The sequence below is a fragment of the Cryptomeria japonica genome, chromosome 6, assembly GCF_030272615.1.
Source record: "Cryptomeria japonica chromosome 6, Sugi_1.0, whole genome shotgun sequence".
Taxonomy (NCBI): domain Eukaryota; kingdom Viridiplantae; phylum Streptophyta; class Pinopsida; order Cupressales; family Cupressaceae; genus Cryptomeria; species Cryptomeria japonica.
Genome location: NC_081410.1, coordinates 157144729 through 157160631, shown reverse-complemented (window position 1 = coordinate 157160631; position 15903 = coordinate 157144729). Strand labels below are relative to the sequence as shown.

Sequence of the window (15903 nt, the reverse complement as noted above, 5' to 3'; positions counted from 1 at the left end):
CCAAGTGACTTATCCCTTCATGGGAGTCAAAGGTAAGTATCAGAAGTATCATAACAACTGAGTGTAATGCTAAGTGAAATTCTTAGAATTTTTTTTATTTTATTTTTTTTTCTACATCACATCTGACTGTCTAATTAAAGGATTTTAGTCTTAAAAAAAGAATGATCAATAATGATTTTTTAAGAGTTTATGACGGATCATTATATAACCACTTTTAACTTCATAAAGGATGATATCTTTGTAGTGATTTTAAGATTATGGAGTATAATCTACATTATTCTTATTGATATGAGATTAACTCGATAACAACTCTAAATATGATAGTTTCAACCTCATTTCAATAATGTCTCAGTCTCTTCTAAAATTTCTTAAGTTTTGTTTTATATATATAAAAGATATTGAACTAGGTCTATCAAAATAATGATATATTAAAATCTACACCTTTTTAAAGCATGATACATGGGCATGATAATATCTAGATGCAAACCATATACTTGAGGTCTCTTTGTCATTTTAATTGGCATGAAATTATTATAAGAATATCTTAAACTACATTTTGATAGGGTAATTTTTGGTATCCATTGTCATTATCATGAAATTTGTCTATTTATGACATTTCCCATTTACTTTCAATATTTTTTTTTAAAATCAAGTCTTCATATATATTTAAGACCCATGGAATGAATTTTGAATCTTAATAAACTAACTTTACTTCAATGTGTCACATGCCCTTCAAGTGGCCCTTCCAAATTACTTATTATTAACTATATTAGTGCTTATGTTGCATTTAAAATGTCACATACGAACTAGTAGGAATAAAGGGAAAGAACATCAAGAATTATCTTAAATTATTTTTTTAGTATTTGATGAAGGATATGCATTATATTAACATTGAGGATATTCCTACTTGTACTATGTTTGATGTACGAATGATTTACTATCAAATTATCACAATGATCATCTATAGATAGAGGATAAAATATTTACCTATGAAATATAAAGGCTATTAAATATGCATAAGTAAATTTAAAAATTTCTCATTAGCATCCTTTTTTGGAGATCCAAGTGATTTGTTATTCTATTCTATATTTGATCCATTTTTTTTTTCAATCATACTATTTATAATGGGTGACTATCGCCCTTATAAACTGTCTGGGGAGCAAACCTAGAAAGGATAGCTCACCCGTTGCCTAATTTTTTTATGGATCATTACTATATGTAGTAGTATGTCTATTTTTTAAACAAGACAACTAATTATTCATGCTTATTCTCATGAAAATATATGTTGATTTCCTTGCATTGGATTATATTCTAAATTTATGGGGAATATTATATGATCTTTGGCAAATGACAAAAAAATAATATTATGTTCTTTCTTTGCACCAAAAATGAAGTTGATTACTATGTTACTAACTATATTGTTTCTTCTATGGCGAGGTTATGCCTTCAAAACATATGGTGCAAGTGCTATTACATGGATGGGGCAATACTTTAATAAGAAGACTATCTTCTATGTGTCTTTGAATCAAATGGACAAAATATGAATGTAGCTCTTGAAGAATCAATATGGCCTTGAAGATTTATGGAAGAGTTCCATTTGGATACATATGAAAGTACCATATTACTTGAAGTTACTTTACTCTTTCTAGAGAATATCATTTCTAAAGATCAAAATGAACATTGAAGATCATGGGCACCTCACTCAAGTGAAAGCATTCTATAATAAAGGCACCTTGAAGATCATGGGCACACTCAAGTGAAATCATTCTATAATAAAGACACTTTGAAGATCATGAGCACATGCTATATATATTGAAATTTTAGCCATCACTTTGAAATCCTCTATGCAGTGATTGGCTTTAGGTGATGTCATTAAGGGGGGGTGTACATGACACCACCTAGTGGCTAAATCCTAGATGTAAGACCTAATAGGCATAAGACCTTTAGGCATTATATGCTCCAAATTCAAATAATGCTTGGCCTTAGGTGATGCCATTGAGGGGGAGTGTGCATGTCAATGACACCACCTAGTGTCTAAATCCTAGTTTTTAAATCCTACGGGTAGGCATATGTCCTAATAGGTATGAAATAAGACCTATATAGGAATTCGTAAGTCCTTTAAGCCTGCAGATAGGCATATGTAAGTCCTTTTTTTATTTTAAATACTACAGGTAAGCATTAGTAAGTCCTATAGGCACATTTGTGCTCAAGTCCTATGGGCATATTGTAAATTCTTCTCCTTGTAAATCTTCCACTTGTGAAAGCATCATATTAAGTCCTATGGGCACTATGTAATGAAACTGGGGAGAGGCTAATTTGAGGAGACCGCGGTTCCAATATAATTTTTTAATACCTCATAGCATCATTTTTAAAACACCGAGATTATAAATTATGACAAGATGACTTTCATGTAGTCCGGAATGCATGATCTTCATGTTGGCATATATTTGTGTCCCTATTTATCACTGTCAAAGAAGACCTACATTACTGGGGTACTTCATTTTTTCTTTTATAGAAATTGATATGTGATCCCCTATTAACATTAAGGGGGAGTGTTAGAACATAATGTTATTAGGGATCACATCCTTATAATATTTATATATAATGTTCTAATATAAGGTTATAAAATCTTATATATTATATGCTTTATAAGCATATCCCATTTGAAATAATTATAATCTAATAACTATTAAATTATTAATTATTTAAGAGTGGGGGCTATTGAAAAGATGTGACTAGTGATGCCACCCTTCCTCCTATATTTAAGGAGGTTCTCTCTCATTTGGGAGTGGTGAGAATTTGGAGCTTTATGGTGAGTTGTATCACTATGCATATGAGGTATTATTGGCCATGTGGAAGTATTGGAGGAGTGTCCCCAGGTTCATGTCTATTTTATGATAGACTATATTTGTAAGTGTTTTAATTAAATGATGTTTTATGGGGTTTTTTTACCCGAAAGGGTTTTCCCCATGTATATCTTGTGTAATGTGTACAATTATGCATGTATGTTTCTCATTTCATTTACTTTATGATCTTGTTTATAATGATTAGTATCCTAAGATCCTAATTTCTAACAATATTTTATTCAGTTTTTTGTTTTTCAACACTCTGGTGAATATCTTGGATGTTTCAGGTCCTAGGACCTCTCTCTTTGAGTAGGATGTCTCATATTTGGCTGTTCTTTTTGTTTCCAGCCTTCTATCTCTTCTGATCATTGTAGCATTTTATTTATGCAAACACACTGAGATAAAGTGCCATCATGCATTGTATACTTGGGATCTTGCACATCTTGTGCCTTATTGTACATGCACTACTTATAAAGTGCCATGGGGGGGTTGATGTTTGCCTTTGTTTGCCATCTACCTTTGTCACGTGAATGTTCCTTCCACGGCATTAGCCTCATGTTGTGTGTCAAGTTAGCGTTTCTTCCACGACACTATGTACTTTCTATGCACCTTCGATGTTCCTGGTTCTTCATCATGCAATTCTTGTTGGCCGTTCTTTTCAGTGTACCTGTCCCTCTCCCTTTTCAACATTATGGGGAGGTTTGTCCTATTGGTTCTAATGCTTCCTTGGTTCGATTGATCAGCTCTTCAAGCTTTGGCGTTTCATGCCATCTGTATCTTCGAGCTCAGTTGTTTGCCTTCATTTGCCATCTGATTCGAGTAGTGTCATTTGAGGGCACTCATGCAGATTACAGTCTTCTCTACCTGGTCATGTTCTATTTCAGAGGAGGTTCTTCAGATCAGCAATTACTCTTCGACAGTGTTTGCAGCAAAGAAACGGGGCTCGGACTCGGCTCGGACTCGGCAAGGCCGACTCGGACTCGGACTCGGGACTCGGCGTCAGACTCGGCTCCAGACTCGGCTGGACTCGGGATAGTGAAAAACTCAAGAAATTTAGAGATTTTTAAATATTTAAAACTTGTTTCAGACACCCTTTATTGAATACACCTTAAAGACACAATAACATCATCAAACTCGGCTCATTTGATTACATACACAAGTATACATCAATCACATAAGCATAAACGCAAATTGTAGCTGAAGAAAATAACAAACATAGATATATAAATATTGTCAAATGTATACAATATTACAAAACTCATGGAATAAAAAATCCATGTCATCATATGATCATCATCAAATGTTTCATACAAATACCAAAGGTAAATACAACTACAAGTCTATGGCTCAGAGGAGCCTGCACCCTCCGGCCCCGACCCCCTGCGAAGGCGTCTAAGGTAGGTCCTGGATGATTCGACTGCCATAGCCGCTCCCCGTGACACCATGCCATGCTCACCAACATCAAGAACATCCGTGTCACTATCTGCCTTTGAATCTCCTGTCTGTGCTCGTGCTCTCCGCTCCTCCTCTGCCATGGCTACAGTCTCAACCTCTATATCTACCTGGTCGATCCAATCAGTGTCAGACTTGGAGGTTAAATTTTCTCTACTTCTATCGACGCAGTTTCCCCCATATTTTTCGACGGGGGTTTGGGGGCAATGCCCCCAAGGTGGGGTCAAAGGGCAGCGCTCCCTGTCGCGATACAGGGCGAGGTCGAGGGGCAGCGCCCCGCGAGGACAAAAAAACTTATTACAAGTCTGAATTAGGGTCTCTTTGAGAGTCTTCCTTAGGGCCTGGTTTTGCTCTTGTTGCTAATTGGGTCTTGCTTGGTGAGTGAGTATCATTCTTGAAGGTCCAAGCTAGGTCAAGTTGGTGAGTGATAAAGTCTGGAATGTCATCCTGATCTTCAAATGCCCTGAAATTTGGCTAAGTCTGGAATGTCCTAATCCTGAAATTTGACTAAGTCTGGAATGTCCTGATTCTGAAATTTGACTAAGTCTGGAAAACTGAAGAATCCTCCAAAAACTAGATTTTGCAATATAACTCCTGGAGGCCCGAAACCACTCTCAAACATCCTGACAGTATATATGGAATATAACTTAAAGTATAAGACTTATACTTAAATGTTATATTCCATAAAATAATCCTGACGGAGAGACCAAAATGTCAAATTTCGCCCTTCCAAAAAAACTTATTACTTTTAAAAAAAACTTTTTAAAATGTTTTTTTTTTGTCATTTTATTAACCCAGCCAGTAGCCGAGTCTGGGGCTCAGGACTCGCCGAGTCTGGCGATTTTGAGCCAAACTCGCCAACTCGGCGAGTCTGGGGAGTCCCAGACTCGGACGAGTCCGAGTCCAAGTCCCTAGGACTCGCCGAGCATGACTCGTACTCGGACTCGCCGAGTTTGGGCGAGTCCGGGCGAGTCCCGTTTCTCTGGTTTGCAGCTATTTCATGCTTCAATAGTGTTCTTCATTCTCTTTTTTTGGTTCCTATCTTCTAGAACACTCTTGTTTGGAGGCTTCTTAGTCCTTCACTTGAGCTTTCATCTCTTCTTGGAGAGGAGTTTTGTTCCCACAGGGTTTTCTCCTTTTTCTCCACTTTACAGAGATTTTATTGTACTTGGTTACCTCATCAAGCCTAGTTGTAGAGACCCATTGTTGCTTTCATGCATTTTTTTTTCATGTTTTTTTAGTCCGTAGTTGTTTTTTAGCTACTCCCTAAGTTCATCTTAAGGGGGGGTGTTAGAGTAATCTTTTATTAGCTAGTAATTATTTACTTAATTATTAGTCTATTATACTCTATGCTTGAGCTAAACTTAGGAATCTTATAATTCTTTAGGGTTTTCACCTTTAGGGTTTCGAGTATCCTCTTATAAGGATTCTCTGTTTGTATTTTTATTAACAACTATAATTATTGAATTGCATCCTTGTTGTACAAGTAATATGACTCCTCTTTTCTGGATCTCTGAGTTCTGGCCTCCATAGCTTTTTTGCTTCTCTCCTTTTGTGACAGTTTCGCATGCAGGTGATCTTTGGGAGTTGTAGAGTTGATTTTTCCTCAACTCCAATAGTGGCTAATTCTCAAATTTATCGGCAATGGGTATTTAAAATCATCAATTCTTCAAGGTTTATCCCGTTTCTTATGATTAACTATTGAGAATGATAGTAATCCCTTTTCTCCATTAACAATGAATGAACAAACTGTATAATATCAACATTTTGGTTCTTTCATTCTTTATTAATCCCAGGGATGCTTAAGTACAGAATAATTTGGACAAAATATAAAAGGAAAGAGAGAAAGGAAATGAATTAAATGGTTTTGAAGTATTCTTGAGTCTAGTCATGAAATCCGTGGAGACCAGTGTCTGATCTATGGGACAGAGTCAAGTTCGTATTGAATGCATACACCTAACGGCAATTTGTTGACATTAGTGGGCCAGAATAACACTGACACCTTACACCAATGCGACCCCTTTTGTTACTACAGAAACCATTCTTTAATTAATATAATGAATACTTCTAAAATTATTGTAACATGAATGAAGGGTATTAATTTTCTTCCTTGAAGAAAACCTACAAACATTGTCACACATTCACAAATTCTTGTGAAGACAAATAACAAAACCCTTGGTATTTATTGTTCGTGTAAAATAAGAAATACACCATAGAGACAAATTCCGTAGAAATTTTCATGGCAAATCATAAACTAATTCATATTGCCCTTTACAAATTTACATTCTCCTTATTCTTAACAATCTTCATGACTCAGACCCTGATGCTATTTCCACAAACTAAATCCTAAATATGACCGACCAGACCCCCCCCCCTTTTCACAACCTTGGAATTCCTTTTATAACCATAAGGAATGCACAAGCTTCAAGCTATTTACAATAGTGGCTAATTCTCAAATTTATCGGCAATGGGTATTTAAAATCATCAATTCTTCAAGGTTTATCCCGTTTCTTATGATTAACTATTGAGAATGATAGTAATCCCTTTTCTCCATTAACAATGCATGAACAAACTGTATAATATCAACATTTTGGTTCTTTCATTCTTTATTAATCCCAAGGATGCTTAAGTACAGAATAATTTGGACAAAATATAAAAAGAAAGAGAGAAAGGAAATGAATTAAATGGTTTTGAAGTATTCTCGAGTCTAGTCATGAAATCCGTGGAGACCAGTGTCTGATCTATGGGACAGAGTCAAGTTCATATTGAATGCATACACCTAACAGCAATTTGTTGACATTAGTGGGCCAGAATAACATTGACACCTTACACCAATGCGACCCCTTTTGTTACTACAGAAACCATTCTTTAATTAATCTAACGAATACTTCTAAAATTATTGTAACATGAATGAAGGGTATTAATTTTCTTCCTTGAAGAAAACCTACAACCATTGTCACACATTCACAAATTCTTGTGAAGACATATAACAAAACCCTTGGTATTTATTGTTCACGTAAAATAAGAAATACACCATAGAGACAAATTCCGTAGAAATTTTCATGGCAAATCATAAACTAATTCATATTGCCCTTTACAAATTTACAATCTCCTTATTCTTAACAATCTTCATGACTCAGACCCTGATGCTATTTCCAAAAAATAAATCCTAAATATGACCGACCAAACCCCCCCCTTTTCACAACCTTGGAATTCCTTTTATAACCATAAGGAATGCACAAGCTTCAAGCTATTTACAATCAGCTTTTTTTTCTTTTGACACGTTTCATATTATATGCAAAAAAGAAACCCTCTTACAAATTCAACATAGGACAAAAATGGACCATGTGTACCAAAACCACCATGGTGGAGAATAAAACATCATTGGATTCCAACTGCTTTGAGTCGTGCCACCATCGCGTTGTAGATATCTCAAAGGAGGCAAGTTTCACACCTTACTAACTAGAAGAAGAGCCCCATAAACTAGAAGAGGAGCTACACAACAAAAGAAGTGGAGCATCCCCAAAACTAGAGGAGGAGCTCACTGGACTAGAAGGAAAACTCGTAAAGTGGAATGAGTAGCTCAAAGAGCAAAGTTGTAATCAAAGGGGGGGTTGCAGCTTCAGCATTCATCTTGAATTAAACAGGCTCTGCATCTAAACCATCCACCCCTTATCCTTATTGTTCTCTCTTCTCCCCTTGCCTCTCAGTCGTTTGGTGGTGAAGGGGTCATTATGGGTAGCTCTTGAAAGGTTCCTTGCGACTGAAAAGGCCTTTCAATACCCCTTTAACTACCCATCGGACTTCAATACCTCTGTAGCTACAAAGGCAATCTATTGAAATATCCTCCACCTAGTATCATAAAATTTACATCTTAAGAACACACAATCCTTCTCTGCATATGATCGTTCCATTTCTAAAATTGTTCACAAGTAAACACAGAAAGTCACTTTTATAATCATACTCGGCCAATGCGCTGAATGTTAATTTCAATAGAAAACTCAGAGGCTCTTAAAATCGTTAGGTGACCAGAACAGATGGTCAATGATCAAAAGGAACACATCCGCCAAAGGGACATTTAAACTCTTGCTAGGACACAATAGGCTGAATCAGGACCAAATTCCTAGGGCCGACTCACTTAAATTAATTAAATATTTGCTGAGGCTGACCCCTCCTAAATAGGTCGCCTCTCCTAGAGAAACCACACCCTTTGATGTAGTACAAAAAGGAAATCAAATATGGTAAGAAGAAAGGACAACAGATTATAATATAATTCTAATGAGAGCACACAAAAAGGGGCAGATTGAGAGCAGGTGAAGAGCAGGTTTAGGGCAGAAATATATGTGAAGGATATTTATACCCAGCATTGACCCCTCGTTTCCCTTAACAATAGCAGTTAGGGAGGGCAGCAATTTCTTCATAAACAGTCATTTGTTTATTCCTAGGGCAACAATCGGGTTAAAAAGGGAGGCCTCAGTTAATGAGTTGTATACCTTGAGAAGGTGGTGACTCCTCCTCGTTTATTAAGAGATATTTAAGGTAAATCACTTCGTGAGGAAGGGGCAGGAGGGAAGACAAATAAAGAAGGAAAAATAAGTATTTTGGATCTGCAAAATAAGCATCTCTGATCTGCACTCAATAAGGGAGTGAAACAGAACTGATTCACTATTAATGACCTACATAAGACAAGGCCATTAATCCAAGCAACGTCAGAGAATAGATCAGTTTATAAGACATCAAGCAATCAGTCTTTTAAAAAGAACATTGATACAGATTCAGGCACCTGCAGCAATTAATAAGAGAACACAAGAATCCCAAATTAGACAAGGATCATTATAAGCAGCAATTACAAATCAATATTGGACCTGTCATAGATCAGATCCAGATTTCTCATACCAACAGCTAACAACATTAATAATTATCTTTGTGGTATATGTTTGATCTATGCACTATATGCTAGTCTTTATATAATCTGTTATACATGCTGAATATAAAATACATATACATGATTATGAATCTGTTTGTAAAACCCAATCACATACGGAAGGAAGGAGGTGTAAGGAAGGGGAATAATGATAAAATCTCCATCTAAGTAGACCACCCCAAATGGATATCCATGTTGCCTGCCACTGGGGCCAAGAGGGCAAAGATCTGCTCTTGGGCTTAGATAGGAAGATTAAAAGGCCCCCTAATACGATCTCCTCCCCTAACTCTACAATGATTGAATATTGACCTAAAGGGATAAGGCATTGATAGGGAAAGCAGATACGAGCACCCCACCAAGTAGACCACCTCGAGTGGATGTCCATGTTGCCTACCACTAGGGCCAAGAGGGTGAGTGTCCACTCTTGGGCTTAGTGCAGGGATGGCTTTGCATGGACCTATCGTGCTTCCTCCCCCAAACCCTAACGCGTTTGAATAATAGCGAATAAAATAGAATTTGTCTATTAATTGATTTGAGATTATTATGTGTGTATCCTTGGTTATGGCTACAGGGTTTAAATCAAGAATCATCTTGTTAAGAAGGATATTTTACTTGGTAAAGATATAACCCTAACCCTATTTCATCTCTTGCTTTATTGCATTTGTGATTCTAGGGTGAATTCTAGGACAAGTCCAAAAGGGGACATTACAAAAAAGGGTTACAATTATTAGATCAAGTAAGATTGTGGATATGTCATTTCAAGAGTTTGCAAAGGCTATCATTCTTGGCTAGTCCAAAGGATGTTGACACATAATTTAGCATCCTTCTCAATAGTTTTAAACCAAGGTGTAGCAAGGAAGGGGATATTTTGGCTTGGGATAGCAAAGGTAACGGGGCTTAAACTATGAAAGGTGGTTACCACAATTTCTTTAGGATTGTTATATTGTTAAGGGTAACCCTCACTTAGCCCCCTAGAAGCATATTTGTTTCTCAAAAGCTTGGCCTAAAAACACAATTTTCCTTTGGTTACTATGTACAATAAAATTTCAACTTGGAAGCAATTAATCAAAAGAGGCTTTTCTAGTCCAAGCCAATGCACCATGTGTTTCAAGGATTTAGAAGAGTTCGATCATTTATTTCTTCACTAACCCTTTGCCAGAGACTTTTGGGGGAGATTCCTTTTTGCTTTCAACTCCTCTTGGATTTCTAGCTTTTCACTTTGGGATCAAGACTCTTGGCCCTATTCCTCTTCTTTAGTAATCCTTCAAGTCTTGTGAAGACTCACCCCAAATATGATCTCTTGGAGATATTGATGGAGAGGAAAAGGGGGTTTTCGATAATAAAGGTAAGATTTTACACCAAGTATGGGAATAGTTCTTGGGCAACAGAAAGAAATTTATCTATTTGGTCATAGGCACAAGTAATAATGAATGCAATTGTAGTGACCTTGGTATTCTTAGGAATTGACCTAATTTAAAGGTTTTGCTTGACCAAAGCACACCCCGAGTTGAGATGAAAGTAAACCCGAAAAATGGTCCCCATCACCCTTAGGATGGGAAAAGATAAATTTTGACGAAGCCTCAAATTCTAATCCCCAAGACTTCTAGGGCTAGAGCAATTATCCATGATAATAAGGAAAATATCATTAAAGTTGGAACTAAAGCCACAAGTATCAGCTGAAAGAATGTAGCAAAAATGGAAGGTTTAGTTATGTGTTCAAAGTGGTTGTGGATTCAAAAGCCTAAAACTCATTATTTGAAGACAATTCTCAAACCATTCTAGAGGGAATAAACACTGGCAACTTTGCTAATTGGAGGTTCCAAAGGAACCTTAACATTGCTTTTTCCTTCATTTAAAAAATTGAAGAAGTTTGTTTTCTTTATGTCCATCAAAGTGGAAATAAGGCAGATTGGATGGCCAACTTTAACGTTAATCACTATTTTAGCAACTTTAAAGGGGATAAAAGCAGGATTAATCAAGATCCTTGTTATTTGGTTTTTGTGCCAAGTTGTTAAGGACAATAATGGACAAATTTCTCCTCATTCAAATCTTTTTAAGTTTTCCTAAAGTGAGTGCAATCTATCCCTTTCTTTGCTTGGGACCACTGAAGGTAAAGTTTGTTTCTTTATGGTAATAAATGGCTGGAATGGCAAGCTTTTTCCTTCCTCCAGGTCATCATCTACTTTTCTCAAATTGTTTCCTTATTTTGCTGCTTTTCTATTCCACTTTAGAGGAAAGTCAATTGGTATTGGCCTTACTTCTTTTCCTCCTCTCTTAGCATAACAATGGTGGTTGTTCCCCTAGAAAGATGTTTATATTTTTAATTTCTCCCAGTTGCATTCTAATAATTGTGAGCCCTGCATCTGTTCCAGCACTTATCTACCCACTTGCCTCTGCTTGCTTTATCTCTATTATTAAGTTTGCTTTTTGCATTTCCATGGCTGCCTTTGGTTTTATAATGGATGGTGTGATTTTATTACCCTTCCCATCTTTTGCAATCTCCTCTGCTGCATCCTTTCACTTTCTCCTTGTGGTGGTTTGCTCCTCTTGCCTTTCGCCCTGGATGGTTTTCACTTTGTCCTTTCTTGGCTTTGTTTGCTAGTGTTCATTCTCTTTTATCCTCACTTAGCTGGTCCCTTTAACCAACAAAATTTTCACCTCTACAAATATTCCTATACGATAGCCAATGGAAGTTGCCGATTCTCAACCACTTCTAGTTGTTGAAGCTCCCACCAATCATGTCCCAGTGGCTACACAACATACTAGCCAAGGGGAGCAACAAGATCTTCATCAAAGTTGCCGGCAACTCCTTTGTCCCTCCCTAGGAACGCGTATCCCTGTATCCGTTCCTATTTCCAAAATGGATACGTATCTGATACAGCCCGGATACACGTCGAATATTGTACCCATGCATGCCTAAAAATCCTTGATTTCCAACCATGCTAGACACTAATGTGATTTGAGTTTTTAAAAAATTTGACGTAAATCTTCCTAAATTTAATTTTCAAAAACTTCATTGATGCATTTAAAAAAAAAATGATATTAACAAAACCTACACCAAATGAGAAAGACGAATGAGATGTTTTTCTATTTCAATGACCCATTTTTTGGGTTATCTTCCAATGCAACTCTACTATTTTTGCACATTGTAAAATGTCAATTCAACTTATCATTATTTATATAGCAATTATGTGTATATATTGCTTTTGAAGTAATGAAAATCTCCTCGAATAACTTAGAAAACTATGCTAAATATATGTGTATGTGTTTTTTATGAATGACGTATCCAGCCGTATCCATATTGGGGGTCTTAAAAAATAGCTGTATCCGTATCCAATACCGTATCCGTGTCCATGCAACTTTGATCTTCATAGTCTGCCTCATCCCAAGGATCTGGATCATCTCATTTTGGAAAACAATGAGTGCCCTTCTCTTCTAGTCAATTGCAAAAAGAAACATAAGGCCAACCGTATGTAACCTAGCACAACCAAAAGACCCCATGCTTGCTCAAATTCTAGTTAGATTGATCTCATGCTTTCCCATTCTTATTAGGAAACCCAAATTTGTAACTTAAATGCAGAGAAAACTTCTGGAACTGAAGGCACACTAGTCACAGAAGAGAACCAAGGTACTGCCCCTAATTGCTGGAGGGATTTTCAAAGTCATGTGAATGAAAAAATCACAATAATTTCACCAATACCTTACAGCTAGGGGAATTCCTCTACAATTTTGGCTAGGTTTGCTATGCCATTATCCAGTTTAACAACCATTGACAAAACACCTTCTCAAAGGAAAGAAAACCATCCTCTGAAATATGAAAATTCACTTCAAATCAGGGTATTTATTTCATACATCAAAATCTTCAATAATCCTAAACCGTGAAAACATCAAAATCAAGAACACAAATTTACCTTGGTGATCTCATCAAGCAATTTGTAAAACTTAGCATCATGTGGACCATGTTCATTATGGGTGAGTTCATGCAACATAGTGCCCACCAACTCCTCGTAAGGGTAAAACTCTAATTCTCTGTTAGGCCTCCTTAATCTGATCTTAATTTCTGCACCACCTCCGACATTTAATCCTAAAAGTGAAGGATTGCTGGGGCTGCAGCCAATAAAGGAAGCAGAAATGAAACATATTCTTAAAACATCGAACAATGGCGACCTATGCTTGCTATCTAAAGGACGTAATCAAAGCTTATTCCTACACAACTTTAAAAGCGGCCCAAAAATTTCACATAAGAGCTACCATGGAAGTCATAAAGTCCAAAATTGTATTCCGGAAAGTAAATTTTAAAACCCTCTGAACAGAAACTAAACCTTCAAAATACCCTTAAAACAAAATTATGCACTAGAACGTAAAAGATTTCAAATCTGTATTATAGGAAAATATAGCATAAACATGGTTGAGATGAATACAAGAATTCAGATAGGACCATGACACGCCATTTGCGCTTGATCATAATTGGCTGGACCTGTTTGGCCACAGATTCGAGAAGTTTCGTCGCCTCGGCATCTCTGCTTTTTCCCAGGGTTTTGATTTCCCATACCTTGCAAAGCTGCCCTGATTCAATTGAGGCCACCGGCATTCTCGCTCTATCTTGTTATGTTCGGAAAAACAAACAGGTGAATTACTTGGGCGCAAAGAAAATACAACTGGAGACACTCAACCAATGTTATTTGAATCCCCCGACTGGTTGGAAATCTGATCTTTTACTGCTAGAGCTTTCAAATTTCATTTCACCTTTTTTTTAAATCTGAATTTTTAAGAAGATGTTCTGGAAGTTGCCATGGACACTTTCTATTTGAAATCAATTGGATGTCCCAAAAAATAAGCAACGTCTAATATTATTTAAAAAATTAATAATTAGAATTATGCTGAAAGTTATTAATCTTCACATAATAGATTGATAGATATGCTGATTAAAAATTTCTTATGATTAAAATTGACATCCGTCATAAATATAATTAGTTTTACTATTACCTAAATAAAAATAATTTAAATTAAAATAAATGTATGAAAAACCAAAAAATATATTTTATTTATTTTCTCCTCTCAACTACCACTCACTCTTAATTTAACTATTAATCAATTCTATTTATCTTCATCATAGTAATAGTTAACTTCGTCAAAATAATATTATAATAATAATATAAAGATATGATAATATAATAATAATAATTAGTTTTAATAGATTTTTTTGCTTTGATGAAGAGTTTAATAGAAAGATAAAAATATTAAAATATAGTAATATCTTAATAATAATATAATAATAAATTAATATAAATTATTTTTTAAATGGAATAACAAACAAATATGATATATTTTGGCATACTTTACCTATATTTCTCTAAAGATAGGTATACTAGTTTAGAAGTATGTGTATTAAATTTAATCATCTTCTAGTAAAATGTGTCTTGAGAATATTAAATGGTCATGGAAAAAATATATATATATATTGGTAGAGTATATGATGTGAAAAAATTGGACAATCACCCCACTTGAGTGTTCTTATGTAAACTTTTAATTAGAGGAAAAAGGATAAATTGGAAAAAAAAGGTGGGGCTAGAAATAAGTAGCAACTCCTTATTGAATAAATTGGCATGTGGCTTCACCATATTTTTTTCCTCTCCTTTCATTTTGTCTACCATTTTGTCTACAGTTTTTATTTACAAGAATTATTACCAATAATTTCATTTACAAAATGATTTAAGAGGATTGCATAAAAATAAGGAGCAATTTTACTATCCATGGGGCCACCTGCTCCACAAATTGCTCAAAAAGTTGAGCAGCTACTCTACCCAAAATAAGCTAAGCAATTGCATGGAGACCTACCCATAGCATTTTTTCTTCTTTATATATACCTACTAAAAGGGTGACAATTTTGAAGGTTATATTAGAGGTCTTTCGAATCCAATATATAAATGGAAGTAATAATGTGTATAATGGGGTCCATGGGGTTGTGCTCAAATGCAAGGTCGTAACGTTCTCATGTTGGAGATCTATGTTGAATTGAGTTGATTAAGTGGCTTATATGACTTGTAAGTTGAACATGTTGAATGTGGAGGAGGTTCCCCTTGTGACCTCCAACATCTTACAAAGCTAAAAAATAATAATAATGTGTTTCATGGGATTGGAAGTTTACGTTATATTGAATAGGTTGGAGGTATGTAAGGAAAAATGTAGTGGAATGTTTTGTCTATATTTTGATTAAAAAATAATTGTATTGAGTTATACAGTTGTTAAATTATGAGTTATGTAAATAAGGTGATCAAATACTTTGAGAGTAAACTTTAAAATCATAAATTATAAATGACTAAATATTTTGAAACTATGTTAGTATGCACCATGCTTATCAAAAATATAAAATGGTGTAACTTGAAGCTTAAAAAAGATTAATAGCTGAAATATAATAAGGGTTTTGTAGGCATCATCACCATTTGAAAAGTATAGCACATAATAAACAAAAAGCATAGCAAGAAGAAATATGTGATGTGTATGTTAAAGATGAAAAGATAGAAAGATAAGAAATGTAGTAAAAATCTAGAATATAGCATAAGCACTCTATAGTCTATTGGAGGGCAGTAGGTCATGGACAAGGATGCCAAATTTTGGTCCAAAGCATCACAAGAGGAGATTGTCTTTACTTCTAAGAAACTCTAGTATGTTGTTGTTTGT

General features: G+C 35.4%; 1 protein-coding gene across 2 annotated transcripts in view; it reads right to left on the bottom strand.

Annotated features, from left to right (window-relative positions):
* Positions 1 to 14034, bottom strand: part of LOC131035121 (DNA-dependent metalloprotease WSS1) — an 84717-nt gene extending 70683 nt beyond the window's left edge. For both annotated transcript variants that reach the window (XM_057966761.2, XM_057966763.2), the window contains exons 1-2: positions 13644 to 14034; positions 13134 to 13329 (exon numbers count right to left, since the gene is read on the bottom strand). In XM_057966761.2, the coding sequence (XP_057822744.2) occupies positions 13134 to 13329; positions 13644 to 13813 (366 nt within the window). In that variant the 5' untranslated portion in view covers positions 13814 to 14034. The remainder of the gene's footprint in view (positions 1 to 13133; positions 13330 to 13643) is intronic.
* Positions 14035 to 15903: the final 1869 nt, after the last annotated feature.